The 17757-nt window shown below is 37.7% G+C and overlaps 1 protein-coding gene across 7 annotated transcripts in view; it reads right to left on the bottom strand.

The window, feature by feature from the left end:
• Window positions 1-17757, bottom strand: part of ANO5 (anoctamin 5) — a 54047-nt gene that overhangs the window by 24378 nt on the left and 11912 nt on the right. For 2 of the 7 annotated variants that reach the window (XM_082283701.1, XM_082283699.1), the window contains 4 exons: window positions 17340-17410; window positions 10806-10853; window positions 5207-5251; window positions 4054-4167 (listed from right to left, as the gene is read on the bottom strand). In XM_082283701.1, the coding sequence (XP_082139827.1) occupies window positions 4054-4167; window positions 5207-5251; window positions 10806-10853; window positions 17340-17410 (278 nt within the window). The remainder of the gene's footprint in view (window positions 1-4053; window positions 4168-5206; window positions 5252-10805; window positions 10854-17339; window positions 17411-17757) is intronic. The other 5 variants (XM_082283703.1, XM_082283700.1, XM_082283705.1 and 2 more) reach the window with 3 other exon arrangements.

Below are 17757 nucleotides of genomic sequence, written 5' to 3'. Positions count from 1 at the left end.
AGAGAGACAACTGCTATATACCTGACTGTGATAATGACAGGTTAAACCTGTTGTATAACAACAGGTAACAATGCAGGCCCAACTCCAGGTGGGTCCCTTCCAACTCAGCATATTCTATGATTCTGTGATTCTATGAACTCCTGGCCCTGCACAGGACACCCCAAAAGTCACACCATGAGCCTGAAAGCGTTGTCCAAAGGCTTCTGCCAAAACTCTGCCAGGCTTGGTGCTGTGACCATTGCCCTGGGGAGCCTGTTCCAGTGCCCAACCAGCCTCTGAGTAAAAAACCTTTAGTTCCTAATACCCAACCTAAACCTCTCCTGACTCAGCTTCATGCCATTCCTTTGGGTCCTGTCACTGGTCTCAGAGAGAAGAGGTTGGTACTTCTCCCTCCTCTTTCCCTCACAATAAAATTATAGACTTGTGATGAGGTTTTCCCTCAGTCTCCTCCAGGCTGAACAAACCAGACGCCCTCAGCAGCCTCTTAAAAGGCTTCCCCCCAAGGCCTGTCACCAGCCTTGTGGCCCTCTTTTGGACAGTCTCTCAATCTCTGTCTCTTTTTATATTGCGGCACCCAAAACTGCCCCCAGCACTCCAGGTGAGGCTGCTCCAGCTCAGAGCAGAGCAGGACAATCCCCTCCCTCGCCCAGCTGGTGATGCTGTGGCTGATGCACCCCAGAACAGGGTTGGCTCTCCTGGCTCCAGCGCACTGCTGACTCATTGAACTTGATGATTGCTGTGGGTCCCTTCCAAGACAGGATATGCTCTGATTCCTTCTACAACTACCAGCCAAACTTCTGCAAAGCTGTGTGGAGAGGTGCCCAGTTTGGACTGAGCCCAGCTTTCACCCATTCCTGCAGACCTGTGGATGCAGCTGCAAACAAAGCTAACAGCAGCAACAAGCATCTGGTACTTGCTGCCCATGGCTCCCTAACTCTGGCCTAGCTGGTACCTCTAAGAAAGCAGAAGTTTCTGTCTGAAATTATGAAAACCAGGAAAAGAACTAGATAAAATTTCCTTCTGTATCTCAACACCCCACTGGGGACAGGGGGACTTTGCTTCCAGTCAACATAGAAGTGAGTTACTTTGCACAGAGATCCCTGAGTCCTAATGCTCTGTAGTTCTTGTGAAGAAATATACTTACGGACAATAAAGACTATGTCCTGGTCATATATCAATACTTTGTTAGATATTTTTATAAATTCTATTTATTTTTTCATGTTCACATACATTTCATATGGTGGTCAAGTATTTTCACTTTTTATTCTTTAAAGCTGGAGGCTTTAAGGAACAATAGAAAGTATTGTCTCAAAAAATTGTAATCCTAATTTGTGTTCAGAGAAATTTGTGGTTTGGATTTATTCCTGTAGTTTATAGAAGGCAAGTTCAAAACAGCATTGAAGCTGGAATGTATCTGGGAATATCAAAAAAGTCAGAAGTTGTTCTGCATGAAACTAAGGCAGGAGATGAACAGACTGTCTCTTACATCTGTATCAGGGCTACATTGAAACACACAGAGAAGTTATTTATCCCATTCTAAAAATGCAGAATAAAGCTGTTTCCTTAAGACAAGGAAACAAAACCCTTTGTCATGTCTGTTATTCTCTTCGTATGAACACTTCTATTCTTAGCTGTTCCATTTTATGGTATCATTGTACTACCGTAAAAGAAACATTTCTTTCTATGATAACTGTACAATAGCAAGTACAGTGTATGTCAGATGAACTCCAGAGGCTGCAGTTCGTCAATATTTAAATCTTGTTACCACAAAGAAAACAGCACAGTACTTGTATGCTAAGAAATCTGCAGTAATTTATGGACATACTAATTGCATAAACATCTATGCTGAACATAATTATAGGGCCAATGCAGATGCCCCAGGAACTGTGTAAAAAAATGTGGTATCTCCATGCCTGTTCATCCAGTGACCACAGAGTTAATCTACAGGGCCACTGGCCTTCCTCCACGAGGCCATAAACTCTTTTGCAAGGAAAAGACATACACAGAATTACATCTCACAAGGTTTAATTAATATGGATATTTAGGCCTTTTGCAAGACAGAGATGTTTCTTCCTAGGAAGTGCATTTTTACCTCAAAGAGGAAGTACAATATTAGCTACTAGCTCTGGGGCTTTTTCCCACATGAATCCTTCAGTCAATAATGATACCCATGGACATAGACTCTAGTCTGGCAAAGATACCTACTACCCCCTAATGCCATAAAGCAATGAGAAGGAAACTGCTGCACGCAATATGAGTGACCATGTGACTCATTTTCCTTCCCACCTGAAACATCACCTGAATAGTATTAATCTCTTCCCTCATTTTAAATAATTCAAGTATGACTAATGGAAAAGTTTAAGAGTTGCTTTGACAAATTTTGCATTGGTATCTTTCTTCTCTCTACATTGAGCAGTCTTTCCTTTCTTCTTTTCTAAATGCATTTTGCTTCATGGGAGAAGAAAGCATCTAGCTAGGAGTACAGCCTTACAAAGGGTCAGGGTGAGTTTGAAAAAGTATGCTTATATATAAACATATCGTACCATAGCTCTCAAATAACCTGGTCTCCCAATAAAATCTTTGTAACGTGGATAGCTGAGCAAAGCTGACTGAGATGCTTAATCTGGGAGAAGCATCAACCAGAGACATGACAAATTCTTGGATTTTTTAAGGTAAGAAGAGTAAGATGCAGGGGCTGTGTTCTACACTGAATTGTATTTGGATGCAAGGACAGGTAGCATAAGTTCTTAATGAAAACAGTATTTCCTTCATAAAGAATGAAGGCAAAATGCAATTTTTTTAAACAGCCTAATCTTGCAGTATTTTTCCAGAGGAAATTTGAATTTTTAATTACGAAGTACTTTAATATGACAAGATATAGATGGTACTGTTCTTTGCTTCACAGACCAGTAGTTTTGATCAAGATTTTGTCATAAGGATTGGTATAATTAGTTTTTATCAGACACCCTCATCTTTCAGAATAATATTATTCACTTGAGAATGAAGTTTCTTTGGTGTCTCTCTCCTTTTTAAAATTTTTTTGATTGTGAATAAACTTTGGAGTTATATATTGGAGAGACCAGTTTGCAAATGTAACCTCTCCTGACTCTGAAAGAAGGCAGCGAATACAGAGAAAAAAATTTGAAATCCTGATTTTTTAAAAATATTTTCCTTTATATAAAATTTGTTGTCTTGATTGCATCTCGTAGTACTGAATTTTTTATATAGCTTGAATTTATATGTTAGCCAAGTCAGACCTCAAGTTTAAGTGTGAGCTTGTAACAAACAGTTGTCATTAACTGATTCCATCTGACCTACTATTACCGTTCAGGCAACTGGGTCTTGCTGGCAAGAGGGATAATCATTAACTAGCATTTTAGAGAAAGTTTCTTCTTGTGCTCTGTTACATAGGAGCACTCTTATCAAAGCCACTTTAAATATTCTTCTAGAAGAATGAATACACATACGTAGAGACTAAGTCAAACACAGGGAAAAGCTCCAAGAGGACATGCTGTGTTTGTGTTACTCGGACTATATATTAAGACAAGAGTCTCAAAAATATTAATGGAAAACTGCATTGAGTCTTGGAGCTAAGAATTTATTTCTCCTCTATCTACAGTCAAAGGGTGTGAAAAAACAGTCATTGTTAAATCTTGTTTGGATGATCTTTACTTATTTAGAAGAAATAAGCATTTGAAAGTATTTACAGACAGAAGTATTTACAAATATTTCTCCAAAGTCTCAGCTAGACTGTTAACTGAAGAAGCAAAATAATTTGGATTACTCTGCTCAATTGTATAATATATTGCTCAGCCTAAGTAACAAAGAGAGATCAATTCAATCAACATAGACACAAAAATCTAATAAAATTGGGTCCTGACACACAACAGTAAATTACACAGAAATTTCCATACATGGAATTGCTTTTCACATAGCTATAAAATTTTTTGCTAAATTCTATTCAAGATGGGTCTAGTGATCTGAAAGGGTTAGTAATTGATATTCAGCTTATCATACATAAAAATTAAGAGGACTTCAAAAAGACAAACTTACCAACTTTTTTTCCCATTCCTTATTTAGATCATCCACATAGGAGAGAACAAAATCAATTCTCCTGACACCATCCCTGAAGAAAATAGAATCTTTGCTTTGATGTCTTTTATCAATCTGTAGAAGATACAGGCATATGAATAAAAAACCAAGTACTGATGTTTCTCTAAAATATAACAGAATGCAAAGAAGTTTCCCAATATTGCCACAATTCTTCAGTTTCTTTACAGGTGAAGATATACTTGGGCAAGTTTTAACAAGGGCTACATCTAGTTTAAATAATTTCAAAATTAACTGCATATGTCTGCAAGCATTACATATAAGTAACTGGTACAGGAAGTATAAATATATATATATGTTAGTGTAGCAATACTTGTGAATACTTGAAGCAGGTAGCAAAATGTAAATTCCATGCATTTTCCTCTACATAACAAGATTCACTAAATCAGCCACCACAGAGACATATGTCCCAGCAATGACCACATATAAAAACAGCTTGCAAAAATACAGGGGTGATGTTTCAAAACTGAATATTTACCTTCATGGGAAAAAAAAATACACCTAATAAATCAACGTAACAGGGTAATTAGTATCTCAATTGATCTATTAAAGGTCATATTTTAATTTACCAACAGGCCAGAATGTCTTAGTAACAACATCCACCTTTTTCACTATTAGGCCACAGTAATTAATGTTAGGCAAATAAAAGACTGTAACCCCACTCTCCTAGAGAATTAACTCATATTAGGTAACATTAGTTATTATCATATCAATATTCAGCTCTATCAAATCATGTACAAGACATACAGCAAAATGCTCTCCATAGAAGCTAATATTCTAGTTTAAATGTAACTCCGTGCTGAGGAAGGTTGGTGTTACTTTTTCAACCACACCTATCAGCAGAAGTGTATTTGTATAAGGCTGAATTGGGGTTTTATTTTATTAGAGTAGGAACAAAACAGAGTAACTCAGAGGATTATGTCTCTGTCTTTTCCCTCTCATACCATGCAAGGATGCATGTGTTCCCTGAGAAAGCACATAGTATTTATTTATAACTGTGAACCTTGCTCCCAGTTAACAAAAGGCACCACACAGTGAAGCATGTTATTACTGCAGCCATCCAAGCCACTTGCAATAGCATTCATCACTGCTTTACCCTGAGACGTCGCTTCAGGAACAGATTATACTTCCTTCCACTCTGCTGGAATAACCAACAAGTAGTTAGGCCCACTGCTTCTCTCCAAGAACCAACTGCTCCAAGCACATACATCCCAACTACAGTGAGCAAGAAATCCATGTCCTTTAAAGCTAGGAAAAGCCTCCAGCCACCAGAAAAACACAAGCGCCCACAAATAATATCACTATCATGTATTTTCCATTAAAGGCAAAGCTGGGCTGGAATCCGTTTGGACAGTAAAAACATGTTTTAAGCTAATGAATCCTATAATACTAATTGCCATCATTTGGATACTCATGCAGATTTTAAAAAGAGCAACAAAAAAGTGGTTTTGAGTGTAGAGCAAAGGTACCAAAACACTGACTCATGCATAGTGCATGCATGTTTCTGTTATACTCGTGTCAGGTTGGACCCACCGGGACATAAAAAGACAAATGGCAACCATGTAATTCCAGAGCTGACAAAATGACAAGTCATAATATCCACGTAATTCATATGTTTATCTTTAAATAGGCTGAAATTAAATAAAAGTAATTCAAAATCCTATTGTTCCATAGTGTTGCACAACTTTATGCATCTGCATTAGACACTCTGGTAACTGCTGAAATCAGATACTTGCATTATGGAGAATTCCTGTGTTCCTGAAGCTATCCTAGCCCTTGGGGAGCTACAAAACACTGTTGCAAATTAACGCAGCACAAAAAAAGCTAAAAGAAATTATTTCCTGAAAATGCTGCCATCCGTTCTTTGCCTTCCCTCTTCAGCAATTCTGCTAAGGTTTTTTGCTGTTTATCTTCTTGAGAAATACTTACAGCAGATCAATTAGACTACTTTGTATGACTGAAATCAGGACAGCTACCTCAGAATGCTTTTGCTTCCAAATGCAGTATGTCATCTTGCATGATTAAAAGGCTCACAAAAATCATGGAATCCAACAGCAGAAAAGAAAATGCATTTTTTCTGTTCTATTTTGTACTTACAGGTTTAGGTCTTTCTTTGCAAATGTAATTGTGACTACATGCAAACTGCAACAGTATAGATACTAAGTTAATCAAACTAACACAGTGCATAGAACCTCACTAACATCTGTATAGAATCAACAGTATTGTAATTATTCAGCATTACAGTAAGTGAACCCCAAAGTGTATTCTAACAACCTACATGGTTAGTAATTGCCCTAAAAAAACCCACCCCAGCCACTGATTAAAAAAGGCAGTGACTTCATAAGTACAGAAATTGTTCTAGTGAACTAAATTCATATACATAAAGAAATAAAACAATAAGCAAAACTTACTCCAAAAAAAAAAGCTCCTGCTGAAGTAGTACCCCAAATTGTTTGGGTTGAATAGTTATAATTAGATTATTCAATACAATTAAAGAAATATTTAATCTTTATTGCCATCAAAATTTGGTAATTTTCTAAGATGTATCAAAATCCTCGTAATTAAAGGTCTGACTATCAATTTAAGAAGATGCAGTAGCCACTGTCAGATCTGCTTTTAGAAGGGGAATACTTATCACTTCCTTGTCCTTCTGTACATAGGATTACTCATTATGGCTAGTGACAGGCCGGCTTATTAAACCCATAAATGATTCCATTTTGCTGCATTTGGATTTCCCAAGGAGAACAAGATCAGTCTTGCATATGCACAGAGGTTTGTGCATACATGCACACCTACAAGTTTAACATATATAAAAAGTTTGTAATTTGCATTGATTCTATCAGTGAATCTTTAAACACTGTGGATTTGTACATCTTATTTCTTAACAGTTCTTTCCAGAACTGCATGAATGCAGTTAATCATCTTGGACAACCTGCAGTTATTAAATAACACTACACCCAACCACAGAAAATATTCTGAACTGTGTTCCTCCTGCAATACAAGTAACCAAATTAAAACTTCCCAACACAGAACAGATAGCAAGATGAAGCTTTTTAGTAATTAAGTTACACCCAATGAGGAACTACAGAAGAGATGGGGCCCTGAGGCATGTGGTGAAAACTCAAGAAGCAACAACCACAAGCCACAACAGGAGAAATTCCTACTGGATGTGAGGCTGTGGTTGAGAGGGAATGGGTACAACAGATTGCCCAGAGTGACTGCATAATCTCCATCCTCAGAGATCACACAGCCTGATTAAACTAGGCCAGGACTGTGCAACCTAACCTAAGTTTGAAGCCAGCCTTGTCTTGAGTAGGAGGTTGGCCATCCAGAGGTCCTTTCCAATGCAAGTTCACTGGAGGATTCTATGAAATGTTACTGCAAACATTCAGTATTTACCAGGGCTTTCAAAAAGTTTAATAAATCCATCAACTACAAAGCAAGTTTACAAAAACCACCTGTTCAAAAAACAAATACTATCCTCTAATAGCTTTCCAGCCTCAATAGCCTAGTCATCTCTCTAAAAACTATGTGACCTCACTGCTTGTGGACAGATGTGCTAATTGAGTGCTGTAATGGTCTATCACGAAGAGATAAATTTTCTTTTCATGTGGCTACGTAAGTGCAAACTTACCAGATTCATATGGTACTATATCAATAGTTATAGTTATCCTATATTTGATGATTTTTGTCTAGACAACCAGCACAGGCTGGGGTACTGGACCATGTCCAACCAAACAACCCTCCAAGCACCCAGACTTGCAATCCTCGCCTCAGACACAATCCAAAGCCCTGCAGCAGGAAACCCTAACTCAACAAGACAGGTGACAGGGCAGACCAAGATGTCAGTAAGGAAACAAAGCACAGCTCAAGATGAAGTAAGGCTGTAAGAGCCCATGGTTCTGCCCAGACTGGTTTGGGCACAGTGTGTAAATGCTGGCTGGCAGCCCTACACAACATTCAGATCCACCAACACTTGCCAGCGCTGCTGAATGCTTGCTGAGGAGTCCTTGCCCGCCCTGCTCCACAGGTGCCTCTGAGACTTTGCCAGGGCCAAGGCAAACAGTCAGACACGGTGAGCTGGAGAGCGTAAAGCAGCTGCTGGAAGTGGCAGCAACCACTAACACTGGCACAGAGAGTGCTTCAGGGAAACGACTGCGGGCCGAAGCTGAGCCACGGGCACTGTGCTGAATGTCACTGTGGCTTCACTTGCCCACCCTGGCACACCAACAGTGGGCCTTGGGCAGTGTGGACAGCTACTCCTTGATGGGTTAGTGGTATCACAGTACCCAAAAAACAAATATGTTTTGCAGATTATACCTGAATTATTTAATCCTGTATGTTTTTATGGAACTCTGAGGGATTTCTATTTCTGGTTATCCACCCAACAGGAAATGGGTCTTTACAGGTCACTTAGCACAGCTCTCACCTTGTAGGCATGGAGCTTCCTCCAAATACACTCTGCTACTAAATATCCCAGCCCTCTCTATGTCCATGCTTCAAAGACAGGGAAACTTGTCCTAGAGCAGTACTTTTCAGATTATTATTCAGTCAGAAAACTGCAAGTTCCTTAGGGCCTATGTTCAGAAACACCATTCCCAAATCCAATGCCTCAGACCTCAAGGTTTCCCAAGTGTCCAACCCCACAGAGCTGGGACTGCAGGTTCAGACCTGAGCACCCTTCCCCTTCTGCTTTTGTATCTTGTATCTTTTTTGTGGGAAGGTGGTTTAAAGCAGCATTTTCAGTAACAAAGCAGTAACCAATAAAAACTGGAGATGGAGAAACCCATTAGCTTCATTAGTTACAGCACAGGGAAGCAACTCCAGCTGCGACTAACAGGAAAGATGAGAGGTTACATTAATACCATAGAATGGTTTTTATGATCCCCATCAGCACACCAAGGAATTACATTATCACAGTCCTACATTACCAGGCAAAAACATACCTGAAATTACAACATTAAATTGATTTGTAACATTAAATTGATTTGAAACATTTGTCTGGCTTACAAGATACAGTCTACAAAGAAAATATTTATTTTATTAACTGCACACCTTTGATAATCACACAGGCAAGTCAGATTTAAAACAGACAGTGTAAAAACCCCAAAGAACTACATTAAAAAGCAACCAGGTAATTTATGTATTAGCAATCCGTGGCACAAAAAACTTTCAGAATACAGGAATGGACAAAAATATAAGTTTTGAAAGCTGAATCAAAATACAAGAAAAGCATCCATAACTGAAAGGGTAGGAAACATTCAATGGCTTAAAAACAAAGTCATCGCCTTCACTTAGAACCCCAGTTTGCATGGAATATTTATATACTCCTCCTTTTCACTGACTTAAACCATGCTGCAGGAAAACCACATGGATTTAAGTGCTGCTATGCTAAATATGAATATATATATTTATACATATATATGAACTTAAATGTAACTTTATAAATACATATCTAAATGATATAAATGTATTTCCAAAAGTAAAATGTTCCTGGAAATACATTTACAGAACATACAAAAATAAACAGGTACTCTCCTGAAAATCAAAATGGCAAATTTCTGGTTTACGCACTCAGTTTCCATTTTACCAGAGTCCCTTTCCATGAAGTTCTCATCATTATTCTTCCTTAAAGGAATCCATGCAACTGAAGAGCTTACTCAATTTAAAGACATGTATTAACAACACTCTTACCACCACCCATCCCAGTTTTCAGTTATACTTCATGCAGGCTGTAAGGTTGCATACAGAACTATAACCTTTCCCATTCAAAGAAACACAAAATCCCATGTATTTCTTATAGCTATAACTTGCAAGCTGCTTTTTTCACCTTCACTGATGTTTCAATTTTGAACCACATTAAAATCTGAAAGCTTGAAAACATGCATTTCAAAGCAGTTTAAGACACCAAGATACTTGCACTGAAATATAAATGCACATAAAAAGCCTCTCTGGATAAAAGAATATATTAGACAAGAACATAACAAAGAAAAATAAAAAGTAAGCTAGGAGAGCGTACATGTTAATGGAAGACACCAGAGCCCAAAGTAAGCAAGCAGACAAGTTTTAATACACCTCAGCATGTACTTTTTCAGCTATTTTAAATGACTTTTTATACTTTTTCTCCATAAACCAATAATGATTATTTAAAGTTTTCTGATACATTTGAGAATTTATACAGTTATCTTGCCTGTGAATTTCAGTAAGTGGCTATTCTGAGCCTTTCCTTATTATTTACTACAATAAAAAAAAAAGAGGCAACATATTTCAAATTATGTCAGTGTTTGTTTCTTGCTCTTTAAAACGTTTTGGAGTATCATGCTGACTCACAGAGCCCTCAGGCTATCATGATAAAAAGGAATCCCACATTTGTTAATAACACCAGAGTCAGAATACACCCTATATCCCATCAAACCAAAACAATGATAAAAAAGCAAACTTTCCAGTTTTCTCCACCAATCTTAACTTTTCAATTTTGTCTATTATTCTTTTGATTTGCTTCAATTTATCTTTTAAGTCATCACCAGGAATAAACGCAAAACCGCATTCATTTTTATAAGCTAGTAAAAATTGTTTTTAGAAGGATGGCATCCTTGAAACTGGAAAATTTTCTGGTGAGGGACATTTTGGCATACTGTAATAGAAGATGCCACACAAATTCATGCAAGGAAGCATGAATACTTCTTACTGCTTACCACTTGATGTTCAGGGATGAGTAAAGTAGTCTCAGTGCTGTTTAGGCCCTGCCAGTGGCATCACAGGAAAAACATAATGTTGTTAGCGATGATGCAAAGGATGCTTTAAAATTAAAGGCTAATTCAGAAAAAAGAGTGTAGCTCCTGGTTTAAGTTGCTGAAAAGCTCTTCTGAGTGATAGATGGATTTTCAATCAAGATAGTCAAGAGTTTAAACCAAACTCTACTTCCTCAGACAAGCTTGGTCTCTAGCCTACAGCACCAACTTTTACATGGTCCATACTGATTTTTAAGCATTAATAATTACAATTTTTGGTAAGAGTTAAACAGTATTCCTCCTAATTTCCATTAGAAAAAATACAGTCTAAACAAGTTGGTACAGATTACTGTTTATAAACTGATGAAGAACAACTGTTAATAGTATTCTCATTTATTTTGATAGCAAAGAGAGAAAATGTACACAGCATAGATGGCTGTGCTTGCATTTGGAACAAATGTCCTGCCCCTTACTTGGCTATTTTTTAAATACAAACTCAAATTATACAGTGGGCACTGAACAAAAACAAATGCAAGCAGACAAATCCTTAATCTCAGAGTGTAGACAAGGTAAATTGGTACCAGTAATTGCAGTTACGCCTAATGAGACTAGTGAGGGTTTCCCAGCTTCTGACCCACACCCAGTGGGGCCCTACCCTGATTTTAATTGTACAAGATCTGGGTGCTCACTGTTTTCCTGTGTTGGTGTGGAGGCTGCTGCAACATCCTCAGGCCACACTCCACACAGGATGGCAGAGCACAGCCATCCTACACACATTGCCATCACCTCTCTGGGGTCCTGGCCCACCACCGCGGCCTTGCAGCAGCAATGGGTTTTGAGATCAGGTGCTGCTATTGGAACGAACAATGGTTTACAACACCTCAGCAGTTTCTCAATATCTAATTCTGTTAGTCGATAACTTATCACACTTTTGTTTTGTTTTGCTTTTGTGTGCTTTGACCACAAACCACAGACAGAATTAAACAGTGGAACCAAACAGTGCAAGTCCATTATGAAAACACAATAGTTCTCTGTGGAATTAAATTAACTTTCAATAGAAGTAGAATACTAACACATTTTATTATTGTAGTACCATTTACTGGTTTAGAGTTGTAAAGTTTCAGAAAGTTTATTACCCTAAATCCAATTTTCATAAAGTACTGTTTATTATTTTTTAAATAATATTTTTCACTTTTAATACAACTTTTCTTGAGAGAAACCACTGAGGTCCATTCCTGTCCTGGTTACACATCAAGTAATACATACACACATCTTTACATTCTTTCTTAATGATGCCATCTCTGGGTATTTGCTTATCTAAGTAAGCCAAAAATGTCCTTTTCAGAATGCAGTAAAATAAACAGAAAGATCAATCTGGCTTTTGGCAAGGAATCCCCCTGAGAAACACTGCAAATATAAATAGCTGCACTGTGCTCTTACCGTAAGATAGTCTGGACTGGGTTTAGAGGTCTAATCCTCCTGTCACTGACACTACTGGAAAAACTTGCACTTTTAGTAGAGAACTAAGGGCTGAGATGCTTGAGTGGAAAGTTTTTCTCCAATTATACACTGCAAATATTTGCCATGTAAACTACTGTACAAACTGAACATCGATGAAAGCACAGCCTTGCTTTTCAATGCTACCCTATGGCTCCTGACCTGTCCGTGGCACACATTCCCCCCATCGACGCTGGCACCCTTCCCTCTGCTTTTATCCAGCCTCTCCATCCCGTACTCCTCCCATTCACTGCTCACCACCTCCTCTATGGTTAGATGCAAATACAGGCTTTAGCCACCCACTGCTCTTCACTGCTCACACTGCTTCACTCAGAGACAAAATTTTAATACATTTAGTGAAACACTAAGCTGTGAGGTGAAGACACACAGCTGGCAGAGGCCTTCGTATGTTCCTATGCATTCTGTGAAATGCTTTCCTGTTAGCCATAGGATCTTACCCTGCTCAGTATAACTGTCAGAAATGAATTAGCTCAAGTCATTAGGATTAACTATTTTTAAACTGGTGCTTGCACCTTCTTCTGCACATTTCAAGTACTCTAATAGAAACACACCACTTTTTCATGATATGCCAGAGTCTGTGTACAGCACAAAGGGGTTCCAGTGTTGGTAACATGTGACATGCAAAACAAGAATCAACTGAAATAATCCAACTTTGTTGAGATGAAAACTGAGAAGGCTGGCAGTTGTGGCAGCAGTGTTGGGCTGGTCCCTCTTACTATGGAATCCACTCTCCTAAGTCTTTAATGCACTCTGGCTCTCCCAAAAATAGCCCTCATGTGTTTTTGTTAGACTTGGAAGAAGTCTTTCTGAACTTCTTTCTAGATTTTGAAACCAATTTGTTCCATCTTTGCAATACTAATAATGGTATTTTATGTTTCTCTGTTTGAAGATCCACCAGTCTGAATTGAAAAACTAACAAGCATGAAAAGTAATGCACATTATGATGGTGTTTCTTCAGAAAAAAAATCCTACCTATTAATTTAGAACACCTGCAGCACCTGCTGCTCTGAAAAAAGACAATAATCTATCAGTCAAGCCCTAATAGTGGTAAAATGCACTGCTGTAATAAATTTGCTGGAGCTCTGCCAATTTACTTCTGCTAATCTGGCTTAAATAAAGACAGCTTGTTCTCAGATTCTCTTATGATCAAGTTACATTATGGAAAATCTGGATTAACAGGAATTTTTAGTAAGCATTTCACTGGTGTGAAATTAACAGAAAGGTAAAAATTTAACATATAACTGTGCAAAATCAATTCCTACCTTCTTACAGGTAGAATAGGGCACCGTTCCTGCAGTCTTACTCAGAGAGTAGTGCAGTCACCTGCCTTTTATGAGGCGGAGTCCACATGCACACCAAGAAAACATTTTAAATTACTTTGTACTTCTTAACTGGAATAACAAATAGTCTTCTGTGCAGACGGACCTCTACAGATGTCGATAAACTACAAATCGATGATTCGATTTTGCACAAAAGCTGTACTAATTTTACATTTATCCCATTTGAATGGCCTGAACTTTTACTATTAGAAAATGTAATACAAATTCAATTTTTAAACTTTTCTTCCAATCTTGAATTAACGGAGTGATCTTCTTTCCACTTAGGCACAGGAACTCTATTTTGTCAATGTGTTTCATCTTCATTTACTCAGTAACCTGAACAACTAGTTACAATCCCTGAGCAGACACACCATTGTATATTCTCCTCGTGCTCTCTCTGCACAAATAGAAAGCATAGAGGAAAACAAATTCTCAGGTTTTATTTCATTCATTTTTCCAATTTGCTTGAAAGGTCTTTCAGAGGCATTTATGTATTTCTTGGAACAAGAACTCCATAAAGACTGATTCAGGTAGATTCTATGCAGGGATTCACTTAAGACAGTCGCCCATCCCTCACAGAAGTGGCTGCCTGTGTATTACTGGTTTAACAAGGACATAATCTGAAGTAGTCCCCATTGCAACACTTACTTGAAAATATCCCTATTTTATCCTTTTTTCTCCCCCTTCTCCAGTCTGCTGTTTCGGGAAAATATCTCCTTGCCTCCCTGCATGACAAAGCATCTAGAAATGATTTATGTTGTAAGTCTTGGAATATGAAAAGCTGATGAAGTCCAACTGATCTTATTTCTTTTGTCCCTGTGGGAGATTAAAGAACAAGAAAAATAAGGAGACTCAAAAAGAAGCAGTTTAAAATAACCAGAAAAACATCCAGAGTGAAATAGGCAAGAATGCAAAATCGAGAAGGACCAAATGCCCCACTGATTGGTGCTCCAATGCTTTTTGAGCCCTGGACTTCATCCAACTTTTGTATATAAGCTGGCAGGCTTCACTACAGATCGTTCTTCACTTTTGTTTTACATGCATCATTCCTTTCATCCAAATCACATACTCCTTTGCAGATTACAAAAGAAAGGAAAAAACCAAAAAAAACCCCAAACCCAACCACTGAATTATGGATGGAGAATGCTTCTTCTCTCCATATTAAATCTAGATTTATTTTTCCCTCCTCTGTTGCTAAATCAACAGTAAGACCTTAGCTTTTTTTCTATGCTGCTGAACAGAGCATACTGTTGCTGGATGTTAAGTTTTTCCTCTTCCAAAAGAAAAGACAGCCTGAGCATAATTAAGTAGTGGCTTGAATGTAAGTTCATTTAACTCTTTCCCAATGTTTTTTTCATTAATTCCATTTCTGTTTTAAAATTACTTAATTTAAATTGGTTTAGGAATTCCAAATGTTCATATTTTTTAACTGCAAAAACATTGTTAAGTGACAAGAAAATTACCAACCTATCACAGAGGTAAAATCATTAAATAGAGAAATGTGCTACTTGTCAAAACAACAAAAAAGCACATTGACCTGAGCTCAGAAGGGCCTTGGTGAAAGGAGGAGAAACCATGCTGGGATAGAAGACCCTGCTGAATTCCTACAGGAATGCATCAAAGATGTTAAAGGCAACCTAGGAAAGAACTGAAGGAAAATAAATTCTTCCAGTTTATATGGAAGACAACTGAAGCTGTGACAACACATGAAGACAAAAGATTAGCATTATATGAAAAAAAATCCCATAAATATTAGGGGCTATCTTACTATTGCAATTAATTAATAGAAAAACTTTAAAATATAGACTTAACCTGAATTCTAGGACATTAATAATCAAGAACTAAGCCTGTCATGGCTGTTAAGAGTGTGAAACTGGGCAAGAAGATTATGAGTAACTCTGTAACTTTCTGTCTGGCTAATGCACAGAAAGCACAAATCAGATAAATGACAATGTGTTAGGGTTCATTGGGTAGGATAGGGCAAAGCACAGAAAAGTACTAACTGAAATGTAAGCAAACATCAGATAACCAGCTGATCTGCAGAAACAAACTAAGGCCAAACAAGCTGTCTCAGAGGGAGCAATGAAAACAACAAAACAAAACCCCCAAGTTATCAACTACTTACTGATACTGCTAATATGACAATACTTTGTGATATTTAATAACGAAGTATGAAGAAAAATAATTATGTAAGGAAACATGTAAGTAGAAAACAAGAGAAAACGCTGCATGAAGTTACCAAGGAGAAATTTTTGAGAGGATAACCAGACATATCTTTCCCAGACATGAATGTGCTGAAGATCAAAGCCTCCTACTTTCCCACCCCATCATGAATCTTTCATCCTTCAAGCAAGGTTCAAATCCCATGTCTCTACATATATGACACATGTTGCACTCTTTCTCCCATGTTTCCTGCCTTTTCATACATCTTAAGTCATGAAGTGACTTCTTCCAAGCTTTGGTGAAATAGGTAATCTCCATCCACTCAGAGATGCTAGAAAAGTAGCTCAGAATCAGCTTATTATGGTATGATACCCTTTGTTCAGTGAAGCATTTGATATGCCTGTTCACTGAAAATTTTCCTGGAAAAAAAGATGATTACAACTCCTACAACAGATTCAGAAGGGAACAGGGTGAACATATGAATAAGTTTTAAAATGGAACAGGTAAATTTATGAAAACATTGGGATGATATGGCTGCATGCTCTAAGAAGACAAAGATCTGCGTAATCTAGGAAGCCCTTCTGAGTTCTGTCTTCATGTGATCATCTCCGGCTTTGGCCCTTATAGGACATTGAGAACATGTTTTAAGAAGCTCAGCAGAACAGCTGCAGTTTTTCAACACTCTGTTCAACAGACATAATTTCTGATCAGTGCCCAAGGCCAGTATAAGAATATTTCGACAGAAGAGCTGTTTCTTTTCCTATCTTAAACTTCCTATCTTCCTTTAAGCTTGTAACAACAGTAAAGAAATCAGACAATAGGAATGAAAATAAAATACCAATGTAAAGATCACGTATTTTCAATATTCATTTTGAACCAGTTTCTCAACTGAATACTGGCCACACCCTGCTACCTCTTCAAGACATTGTGTACTGTAGATATTAAGCAATGAGGTACTGTGAAAAAATTTACAGCTGATGATGCTTTTTATATTGCACATGGTGAGATACTCTAGTAACTCAAATCTTCATTTGCTTTCTCACGAATCTTGCTGCACTCTCACGATGTTCCCAGAGCAGTGGAACTCCAGTGTGCTTTGATTTCCCCAGCAAGCCAGCAGTATGATAAGCAGCACAAAACAAAGTGTTTGGTTGGTGCAGAAACAGTATGTTTTTCAAATTGTCAAAACACTTAAAGATCATGTGATTCTCATTTCAAGACTGATACAGGAAACACCATTAAGTTCATAGTGTTTTCTACCACTACTGTGTTGTACCACTAGCACTGGTTAGTCACTCAATGAGTGTCATGTCATATTCATGGTTTTTCTCTTTCAAAACAATAGAGGAAGAAAACTTTTACATGGATAAAAATGAGGTATAAGATAATCTAAAAAGAAATACTAGTTTTGAAAACGAATTGTCTTTTTCACAGCAACCATTCTTCTTCCCTCCTACCAAGTAGTACATTAACTAACACAATTTGTATTGTACCTTACCTCAGAGCTGCTTGGGATTTCTGATCCTGCAGTTGAAATAGTTTCACTTAAAGGTCCGTTACACTCTTCCCCTAAGGAACATTGAAAAGGAGATTAACATAAATACATTCCTTTTTAAAAAATATTGTTGTATCTGAAAATTACGTGGATCTTGAAGGCGTGGAACTACGAACAAACAAAAGATGGAAAATAACATTCATAATACATAAAATCTTCAAGAATTTTTCTTTGGAGGGGAAAAATTGCTGCAAGACACAATATACTGAGTCTGTACTACCTTGGTGTAACCTTGCATTCACAGAAATGTATTTTCAACTGTGACAGAAAAAAAATCTGTTGTCATCACATATCTTTGTTGTCTCAAATATCTGCTAGGTCTAAGAGGGTCTCACACCCAGAGCTTTGCTGCCTCGGTTAT

This window comes from Coloeus monedula, assembly GCF_965178545.1.
Source record: "Coloeus monedula genome assembly, chromosome: 6".
In the NCBI taxonomy this organism is placed as follows: domain Eukaryota; kingdom Metazoa; phylum Chordata; class Aves; order Passeriformes; family Corvidae; genus Coloeus; species Coloeus monedula.
The sequence above is the reverse complement of the archived record's forward strand: the minus strand, read 5'-3'. Positions and strand labels throughout refer to the sequence as shown.